Here is an 11,368-nt window from a genome sequence, read left to right as displayed (position 1 = left end):
CTGTTTAGTTCACGCTCTCCTCCATGTTTCCCCTCGCGCTCTTCTCTTTCATTGGTCTACGTTAGAGCCAATCAGGATAGACTATACACAGTTTTACGTCACATGATCAGCACCGAAATAAAAATAAATACACAAAATATATTTTTATCTTTCATCATACTATTTTAAGCCATCTTTTAATTTATGTATTATTGTATTATATACAACATTATATTATGCTATTATAAACAAATAATAATTACATTTAGTTTTTGTTTTTTTAATAATTCGTGGCACGTCGATTGCAGCCAGAGCATGACGTCACGTGAAAGCTATAAATTCTGCTGTGGGAAAAATAGAAAATAAAGTTAGAATTTTAAAGCCCTCATCTATTTGCTTTTTATTTGTTTAGTTTTTTGTTTTTTGCAGATTTAAAAGTGTCTTCCTCTGCCCGACTGTATTGAATTAAAACAAATCAAACGCATGCATTTAGGTATTTGTGGAACAAACTAAATTAGTCAGGGCTTAGCCTACACAACAGATCAATCTCCCCAGACAGGACAGGGGACAAACAGATCAATAGCCTACACGATACAGAAGGCATGTCATTGCTCTTTCCTCTTTTTTTCAGCTGACAGGCCTGGTGCCATTAGTTGTGTACCATTACCACTGACCCCCTGGAGCAGTCAATTAGACGTACTGCATGCTGTCACCACCATCAGTCAGAAAGTCTGCTACTACAGAAATAATCACAACACTACATACAGTAAATACATAAATTCTTTTCTGAAAATGACTTAAAAGTAGTAGACTATTCCTCTGTGGCTATGTTATAAAAGGTGAGCTTCAGGTGAATTTGCTGAACAACATTTTGTGTTCTTTTTGAAAATAGTGAGAGAGGCAGAGCGGGTTTTGAAACTCAAGCTGAGCTTTTGTTGTGTAGCCTACTTCCCTCCCTTTGAAACACACCCAAAGAGAATAGGAGCATTAGTTCACAGCACTTGTTATGTCATAACAACATCTGCAGTGTATATCATTTTCATTGTCCTGTACTGTTTATGTCTCACCTTTTACACAATTCTATTTATCTTTCAGTGTAAATGTTAACAGGGCACTGCTGTAAAGGTGCGTGTGTGCTCAGCTCTATCTGTATTTATATAGGTTAAATAAATACAGCTGTTGAAGATATATAAATCCACTTAGGTATTATTTGGATATAGCGAAAATCAGTGATGTGTGAATAGAATGGTAGTTTTACAACTGTGGTCTTACTATGATGTTGTTTTCCCATGATTTTTGATTGTGCACTTTTAATCTTGCTGACAAAGCATTCTGCTGTAACCTCTAATGACAATGTGAATGAAATCATGACAGAAAATTTGGCTTTTTCTGATAGATCATAAATGTATTTTAGTTTCACATTATATAGTAATGGTCATGGCGAAAGAAGTATTTACATTGTTAAGGAAGGTAATAATACTGCATTAGTCCACATTCCAATTAAAAGTCCTTCATTTCAAAAAAGTACTAAGTACAGAGACGTTATGAGCAAAATGTACTTCAAGTATCAACAGTAAAAGTACTCATTATCCAGAAGGGATGGTTAAAACAGCTATAATCTGTATTTTAGGTTAACAATGGATCTCACGACTACTTGTTAGCCAACTCTGCAGCTCCCCTTATCTCTATTGAGCTTCACAGCAGTCCCATCTACTTCCGTCATTTAGGAGAATGCATTAAGGTATTTAAAGTATGTTGTCATTACAGTTATGTAAGGACAGGTGTGTAATGTAAGCTTCTCCCTTTTCATAACAGAGATGTGACCTGGTTTTGAAGGCCTTAAGGACTGTCCTATTGTACTGTGGAAGCTGCAGCAGTGTGAGTTCAGTTGATTGTTTTCTCAAAACTGAAGTTATCAGCAAGGTTGTGATGTGCAAGATTAAGAAGGCTGAGAAATAACATTTTAATAAGATCCACTGAGCCTTGAACAAATACGATTTTGACATACTGAGAGCCACACCTTTCCAAACCACAGGGAGCGACCATGACTGTACAGCAGCGTGCTCCATCCTGCCTTTGGTGTGTTCGAGTGAAGATCATTCCTCACAGTGTATAGTGTCTCCTCTCCCCTACGCCACCCTTGTGTTTTCTGGATTTTCCAGCTTTACTGTGGCAGGCAGCAGGAAAACCGTCTCATGGGAGCCGGTGAAAGGAACTCATGAAAACTTAATGCAATGTGTCCTCATGAATTTTTAAGAGCCCTCTCTTCCTATTGTGCCACTAATGTGCAGGGTAGTAATATAAACAGGAGTGCTGATGTACCGAGCTGAGTGCAAACCTACCAGCAAGGCAGAGCGTCATCACCTGTCAGCCTCATGAAGAACAGCACACAGTGACACCTGAGGACACACACTCACTCACTCACTCACACACACATGTTCCGTTACAGTGGCAGCTCTTGTCTGAATCAGAAGTGAGCCATTGTCACTGGAGGGAAATGTTTTGATTAAGGGCTGACTGCATCTGGACCTCAGCAGGATTTCCTGTGTGTGTGTAATGAAGTTTGAGAAGGAGGCAGAGGGAGGCCATGATGTCAGCATGATGTCACTTTGATTGCACAGTTCCAATAGCAGGTTAGCTCACACACAAAGCATACTAAATATGAAAACTTCCAAATTCAAACATAATAAACCCATGAATGTCAACTAAAACAGAGCCTAGAACAAACACAATATAGCCTCTGAAGGCTAGAATCTTCTCCTGACAGTACAGTGATGACTATAGGCTCTATACTGGTCATTTTGTACTGTGGGACCATAAACATTTCATATTCCCTGCATCTATAAATGACAAAACTGAAACAATTTAAGGTGAGCAATAACCTAAAAGAAAAAACATTAATTAAAAATATGTCAAGATTTTGATCATAATGTAAATCAAGTGGAAAATGTTTTTTGAAAATTAGTCTCGAAAAATTCTACACATATTTGGACAGTAAATGAATAAAAAATAATCATTTTCTTTGAGTATCTGCAGTTGAAATGTGGACCACCGCTCACATTCTTACATTGGTGAAATGTAACTAAGAACATTTAGGCTACTCAAGTGCTGTACTTGAGTACAATTTTGAAGTATTTGTACCTGCCTCAAGTATTTCTGTTTTCTGCTACTTCATACTTCCACTCCACTACATTTTGGAGGCAAATATTGTACTTTTTACTCCACTACATTTATCTGATAACTTTACTCTGCAAGTTACATGCTGCGTCAGAGCCATACTAGTGCATTTTTAAATTAATTTATTTTATCTGCAATTGAATAAAAAAACGTCACTGATTCTGAAATACAATATTGGTTGACCCATAGAATATACATACAGTTGGTACTTAAGTACATTTAATATCAGATATTTTAACACTTTACGCACTGTTCATATGGCTGATTTTCACTTTTACCGAAATAATATTTTAACATGACATCTATACTTTAACTCAGGTATTACTTTGGGGTACTTCTTACTACACAGCATTTTCAGACATCCATTAGTTAAAACACACTTGCATAATCTTGAATTTTAAGGGAGGTCTGTCATTGTTATGCACCACAAAATAAGTGTTATGGAAATGAAGTCAGCTAATGAAAACCATGTTTCATTTATATTTGTTTTTGCCCAATGTTAAAGGTTAAAAATATTGAAATTGAAGAAATGATTAGAGAGCCTCTTGTTGTGGATTATTTGATAGAATGGCAACAGAGATTCAATGTAAGAATGACATATTTTTACGGAGAATTTGATGGATTTCTGCTTTGAAACTTAATTATGGTTTCAGAAATCCCCGACTCACAGCCAGGACTGGAAAGTAAGAATCTGCAAAATTCAAACTGTGGAACAAATTTCATTACATTACAGTTCAGAGGGAACAAGATGGAGGAAATTGGTTTCATTATGAAAAACAAACAAACAAGGTAATCATGTCGTATGAAGTGGATGTGCATTGGAACCTCCTTCATTTTACATTTCTCTTAATTGTAATATTTTCTTATTTATCCATTATTTATTTTGTGCTTTCATAAAGTCACATTTGAGCTTCCATATATATTGTTACAAATATTTTTTAAATGACAATAATGTCAAGTATGAAAACGAATTTTTCAGTGCCCACTGATTCTAATATGTATTTAGTTACTTTTACACTCATGTAGGTCAGGGCTATGTTCGTGACACATGCCTCTCGTGACAAAAATCTATAAAAAGATAACATGTTGTAAAAATGAGCAGGAGGGAAGTGGTCATTGCCCAGAGAGATTATGTTGTTCTCCTTACAGTCATCGTTCCCTTGGGAGAAAGACAGAAAACATGACTTACTCTCCTGTGGTAGGAGGCCACAGGAGTTGAAACACACCAGCACTGACTGAGATACTCAGCAGCTTCAGCTGCAGCCTGGAGGCTTTACAGCTGTGCATTCCTGAGAGATCAGACCAATCTGCTGGGCCAAAACAGCAGGTCTCAACTCTCTTGTTTTCTACCCAAAAACTTCCACAGAAAACGTGTTAATGGAAAGACATAAAAGTCTGCTGCTCTTGGCACGTGCTGTAAACAGGAAATGCAGTCTGTACATAAAAATGCCTGAGTACAAAACCTTTCCCTTCATTCACTGGATCTGGGACCTGATTCTAAGGCAGGAAAAGGACGGCTATTGTGTTCATTGTGAACAGTGAGTGCATATTCTGAATTTTGAAACATCTTATTGGTTCACCTCAATAGTTAAAGAACACAGTCATTCAGTTGGTACCATGAAAGTGTGCTGTTCCACACACATAAGCTGATAAAAACTGAACCCTGTCCTCTGGTTCAATTCTGAACTGGAGGCATGTCACAGATTTACTGCCCATACTGACCTTTAGCACGGTTTCCTTGTCATGGACTTTACCTGGTATTTCACAGACTGGTCTTCTTTTAATCTAACCGCTTTGATTCCTCTTTTCAGTTCTTCCTCTTCCTGTTGAGCAGTGTGTATGCATATTTTCTCTCTTACCATTACTGGTATTTAGCAACGCATTTGGTTTCATTTTCACAGATATCTAAGTGCCACTGACTTTCTGTGTGACTGTTGTTTCAGTGGCTTTTTCTCCCTGAGCAGACTACAGTTTAAGAGACAGAAACAATAACCTCCTGCTATGTCTGGCATAAACATGTTGTTTGATTAAATCAAATATGAGAATAAAACTGGTATTAAAGCTTTAAGAAATGATAAGCCAACATTTTCCACCTGAGAATTTCAGCATATACTGTGGAGCTGTTCTTTCAATATGCAAAACACTGAAGAACTGTTAACTCTACCATCGATGTGCAAAGTGAAACCAAACAAACAGTCACTAAGTGCAAACAGCCACAGCTCTACCAACAACACCGACCTGTGAGACATGTTTCCTGGCACATATACTCGTGACAAACTTCCCTGTTTGCTTTAACAATGTATTTTATTTACTTTTTCCTCATTTCTCTCCTCTTATGTTCAAGTACATGGATTCGCAGATCCAGGGAACACAATCAGTAGCAAATACTTTCAAAACATCATCATCATGTTCCTGTTTGATTCACAAATGATTCCACTTAACCCCCCGAATACTCCCCCCAGGCTAAGACACATGGACCTTTTGTAAACATGATGCAAATCAATCTTTGCTTTTTGATTACAAAAAGTAATCTGGTACAAAAATATCTTTTCTTTTATAGGTATTTCTCTTCTTATGAATATTTACATCAATAGGTACCTCACAGTATAATCTGATTTTAAAAAGTACATACTGTAAAATCAACACAAAAAGGTCTCAGAGGGGTAAAAGGCCTTTGGTTTTCATGAAAAATACGAAAACAATGACAAAACACAAAAAGTTCATTCACTGTCCTGTGTATCACAACAGTAAATAATTAATTGGTGATTGTTGGGTGTCTTGTAGCCAAGACTGTAGGACACCAAATTTCCACAGGTTTGAAAGTGTTCATTATCCAAAAGTTTAGAACAAAAAACTGCAGCTACAATCAGGCGTCACTCCTGGGGATGGCAGACCCACACAACCTCCGCTGGGCAAAATACCCCAGAACGATAAGCAGCATCTCTGAGGTGCTGCTGAGGGCCACAATGAAGGGTGCCTGGGATGCGAAGTCAGCCTCTGCCCGGCGGAAGGACAGCTGCATGACAGCGAGTGCCAGGAGGCTGTTCTGGACACCCACCTCAATGCTGACGGTCTTCCTCTGTGGTGGTGCCAAGCCTGCCACCTTGGCCAGGATGGCCCCAACCACCAGCCCCAGCAAAGGCACTGTCACCCCAACAGCCACAATCTGAGGCCCGACGTTGGCCAGGATGGACGCGCCCATTTGGTAGGCCATAAAGATGCCACCAACGATGAGCACCAAGCTGAATGGTCTTATAAGAGCCAGCAGGACACGTGTGAGGGCGGGCAGACGCAGCTTGATCAGCATGCCCAGTGAGATGGGGATGGCAATGAAGAGGAGGGTACCCAAGATCTTCACAAATGGTACATGTAGGGCAGCATGCACACCCAGCAGACGACCATACAGAGCTGATGACAAAGGCATGGCTGCCGCTGCCACCACCGTGGAGACCAGGGTCATGGAGATAGCCAAGGTAACGTCGCCTCCGAGCAGCAGGCTGTACAGGTAACCACCCCCACCTCCTGGGGCAGAGCAGGTGATGACCAGGCCCAGGGAGAGCGCTTTGTGCAGTGAGGCCAGCCGGGACACACAGTAGGCATACAACGGCATCACCAGGAACTGACCCAGCACCCCTAAGAGAAGAGGCACTGGGCTCCTCAGCAGACCCCGCAACACCTCCACCTCCACCTTGCACCCGAAGGCACACTTGTTGATAAAGATGAGGGGCAGCAAGGCAAACAGTACAGGGTTCTCAGAGAAATGGGACAGGCCACCCGACTGGATGAGCCGGGTGGCCGGGTCATCACTACCGGGAGCCACTCTGATGGAGTAATCCGTCCTCTCCTCAATCAGAACCGGGACCGAGTCCTGGTCCAGGTCCAGCAGCTGGATCTGCAGCTGAGCCCTGCCTGGGAACCCGGAGCGGATGCTGATGATGTAGCTCTTTGCTGGTCCTGCGTGGCCGCTATCCGTTACATTAAGGATGGAGAGCACCTCCGGGTCCAGGGAGCGGACTGTAACCGTCTGCTTCCAGCTCTGGCGGCCCTTCCTGCTGGTCGTGGCGCTCCGGTACTGACTGGAGATTACAATCACGCCGTTGGTGTTTTCAGGAAACTCAAATTCCTGCGATGAGCCGTCTCCGATTCTGATATATCTGCTGCTGCTGTCGGCCGTCAGGTTGGTGTCGTTACTGCTGTCGACAGTGAGGTTTCCGGTGGCCCACGCCCGGTCCGCTCCGCGGGTAATAAGGAAGAGACAACAGAATGTAAATAGCGTCCTCATCTTAGTGACGGACAGGGGGCGGAGGGGCGCCACAGAGACACGCTTCTCCCCTACCAGCGGCCTCTCCAGCCAGTTACACCGCCGGCCTGTTACTCCAGGACGGTAAACTTCTCATTCTAGCCTCCGGTAGAAAACGTCAGTGTCGGCAGCAGACTCCACATCTCGTCTGGTTCCCATTTTCTCGCTGCCTTTATACCGGAACCTAAACATCACCCCGCCCTGTCCTGTCCGAGCCCAGCTCTACAGCAGCAGCCTCCGGCACACAGGAAACACACTCACACAGGTCTCTCACCGCCTCTCTTTCGTCTACTCGCTGCTAAGATGTCCGTCTCGGGAAACCAAAGCTTCTCCTCGCTTTCCGTTATTATTATCTCCCCGGTGGACGGGAACTGAGAGCATCGTAGCTCGGCTCCCGTTTGCTTGCTTGTCAAAGCTTATTCGGTAAAAGTAGCGTCAGTAAAAGTCAAACTTCCGGTCCTGAAACGCCACAGTAAAACCTCTTTATTGAATTTTAGGAACATTGGTGGTACTTACGGATGTATTGACATCTTGGTAAATCAGGCAAGTTCATAGAGAACCCCAGACTCAGAGAGGCTCCCAAAGCCAGCTGCGTTTGTTAATTTCATTACATGCACGTTTCACTGGGAAGTTGTAATTCAAAGTATTTCATTATTTCATTTTTTAAATCTACATTTGAAATAACTAAATTCGTGTGTTTAACCAAGACTATCACATAGCAGATCTGGGGCCAGCTAGCATTATAGTATAATAACAATGTATACATTGCACAGGTGGAGGAGCAGGCCACCCATCAACTCAAAACAGCCACAGTGCTAATGCACATATACGTGTGTAACATTACCTCGACGTCACATACTGGGGTCATTAATAATATTACAATTATTAAATAATGTTTCCCCAAATTGTTATGTGCAGCCATTTACTGACTAATGACGAGTCGTATGCGTTTATTTTAAAAGAAAAAATCCACCCACTTCCTGTCTCACTCTGGTCAACTGTGACCACCTTGACGTAAGCCTTTATTTATCCAATCGGAGCGGCCCAAAGCGTCAACTCTCCCCGTGCCACAGCCAATGAGCAGGGGCGGTCACATGGGAGAGGAAAGACCGTGATTTCTGTCCACTGGGGGATGGGGGGGATGGGGGGGCAGCCAGGGATTACCCATCACAGATAGGCACAGGGTGACATGGATTTAATTTCCTGACCAAACTAAAATGGTGGAATTGCAAGAAAATGAAGATATAATAATAAAGTGATAACTGAGAAGAAAATAACGTGTTGCAAGTTACAGGGATGTTTGGTGTTCATGATACTGCTCCCAGCTCATGTCTTTTGCAGACATGTAAAATGTATTGCCTTTTTCTATTGCCCACTCTCACTGTCAGTTTCTGTTTCCTGATCTTTAATCCCTGTAGTATCTTGTGAGACTGATCCATTTGACTAATGGAGGTAGATCCACACAGTCACACTCCTTGAGCAGTTTCCGGTTTCAACCCTGCTGCCAAATAGGCTATTGCTTATTTGTCATACACAAACACTAGACACAACCAGGAAACCAGACACTGCTACTCATCACGACAACGTGGCATTAAATGGGAGCTCCATTATGTCAGCATAACCCTGTGAGCATCCCTTTTTATAGCAACTGGCTCCTGCTGGGACACACTCACATATTTAAAAGTAATTTTAAATTCATAAACTCTGGTTTTCTTCCAGCGAGGTCACGTATTTTCCAGTAAGTGCACCAGAGGTATATCCTGGACATTAACTAACACAGCTCACTGTGTTCAAGTCAGTACTGGGACAGCCTGTTCATCACCATTGTGTTTTCATGAGTTGTGCGTCCTCTTTCTGTCACCATGGCTAAGTCAGGGCTTCCAGACAAAGAAAAGGCGGGGGAGTCCATGGTGGAAACACTCAGTGCACGCCAAGACAACCTGCTGGGGTGATCGCTCGGGCCTCTTTGACATTTCATGGAGCGACAGCCAGTTGTTATGGAGCTGCGAGGCACGCAGAATTCCTGCCTGGCATTTGTGCTGCTCCCCTCCCTGGGCTGTCTAATTATTTACCCATGGTATGATAATTTACCTCATGACTTATTTCACAAACAGAGAAGGAGGGAGGCAGCAGGAGAGAAAGACTGAAGAGGGATGCAATTGTCCATCTCGACACTTTCCCCAGTAATGGCTTCAGTGAGAAAGAAATATTTGGTGTTTGTGCTGTTGCTTCAACTGTTTACCCAGAGAACACAGTAGCCTGTATTTGCCTTTGTTTGTGAACACTGATTCTATGTGAATATTCATGAACCAACTGAGAGCAGCGGTTATCATCAGCCTTGTGGTGTGTTTCTGATGAGAGCATAAGCAGATGACTAATCCGAGAGCATTGTCCTGAAATACCAGTTTAGCACCAGTCCACATAAGGTTATCCTCTGCTAGACAGCTTGGCAACAATACATCACGAACAGGGCCATGGTCAGGATTTTATAAATAGAGTACAGGAGTCTCCCAGTGAAAACTCTCCTGCTTAAAGGTGTGTTCAGACTGAACAAAACAAATTTAAGGGGTGGTGCGAGTAAATAAGAAGCAGGTGCAAAGATGTGATTGGATATTAATAGACATGACTTTGCTCTGGGCAAAATGAAAATGTTTTAATATGAACAAAAGAAAGCGCTTATTGGGTCCACCTCATGAACATAGAGAGTGTTAGATCCCGAGTATACCCCTGTTCAGGAGGTACTGGACCAGCTCTCCATTATAAGGAGTTAGGTCCCTAAACCTACAAGGTGTTACTTTAAAATAGGATTTAAATAGGGACTGCTTAAGCTGGTAGCAAGGAGACTCGCCTAGCTTCTCACTGCCTACATCCGAACATCTACCCTGCTTCTGCTGGTTTGGTACCTGACTTGAATAACCCCTGTGTCAGATATGGCCACCAGCCACACCCGTTAATGACAGCTCTCCTCTAAATGATCTGTGCACTTAGTAGGGTGCTAGTTTTAGCAAGGGCAAAGCATACAGCTCAAACTTATCTTAAATCAATCATTATCAAGAATACCTATTGATAAATATAACAATTCGGTATATAATAAAGATTCATCTAAAGGAGCTGAGGCTGGTTAAAATACTAAGATGTAGTAGAGATTGAGAGGGTCAGGCTGTGGATCTAGTATGCCCTTCCCTTTCAGCTGAAAGTCCAAGTCCTACCCACTCTCATGCTGATATAAAGTCAGGTGGAGTTTCGTAGTCCACAAAACATTTCTGGAGCTTCACAGCAAAACAGCATTGCAGCATTCTCCTAAACAACTGAAGTAGATGGGGACTTGTTTTAAAACAAAAAACACAATCAGGTGCTTGAGCTTGACACGCATCAAGGGTGTAAATAGCAACTTTTCAAATGTATTTGGAAACAATTTGGGCTTCTGGAGACTTTGGGACTTTTTTTTTAATCACACCTAGTTCAGTTATTTAGAAGAATGCTACAACATAGTCTTGTTGTAAAGCTCCAGAAAGGTTTTGTTTATTACAGAACTTCACCTGACTTTCTTTCGGCATGGAGGTGAGTAGGTAATGATGGAACTTTCATTTTTGGGTGAGCTGTTCCTTTAATATTGTTCCAAGCTTCTCATTTGATATATTATTTACATGCTGTTTTTTTTGTTTTTGTTTTTTAAATGTTTTTGTCTTGTGAATCATCTCACCAAAATAACTAACAGCTCTGTGGTGATGGCAACACATTAATCCAATTTCACTAAATGACTTAAAACAAAGGAAAACAGGAAAATGGCTCAACTTTGATTTTGAGGTGTCCATTTACTAAAGTTGTAAACAGTTCAGTAGCTTTTATCAAGGATCCTGACCTACAGTAGGTAAAGAGGCAAACTATGGAAGTAGATGATATCAGGCAGTG

The 11,368-nt window shown here is 41.8% G+C and overlaps 1 protein-coding gene across 1 annotated transcript; it reads right to left on the bottom strand.

Annotated features, from left to right (window-relative positions):
• Positions 1–5,441: 5,441 nt before the first annotated feature.
• slc10a3 (solute carrier family 10 member 3) lies at positions 5,442–7,865 on the bottom strand. Its single transcript, XM_073472579.1, has one exon. The coding sequence runs from the start codon at positions 7,436–7,438 to the stop codon at positions 6,023–6,025; it is 1,416 nt and encodes a 471-aa protein (XP_073328680.1). The 5' UTR covers positions 7,439–7,865; the 3' UTR covers positions 5,442–6,022.
• Positions 7,866–11,368: the final 3,503 nt, after the last annotated feature.

This window comes from Pagrus major, chromosome 8 (assembly GCF_040436345.1).
Source record: "Pagrus major chromosome 8, Pma_NU_1.0".
Taxonomy (NCBI): domain Eukaryota; kingdom Metazoa; phylum Chordata; class Actinopteri; order Spariformes; family Sparidae; genus Pagrus; species Pagrus major.
This window is presented reverse-complemented; position numbering and strand designations above follow the sequence as displayed.

What these genes read in the sequence shown, in the direction of transcription:
- slc10a3 (XM_073472579.1), bottom strand. Translation starts at nt 7,438, where the DNA reads ATGAGGACGCTATTTACATTCTGTTGTCTCTTCCTTATTACCCGCGGA.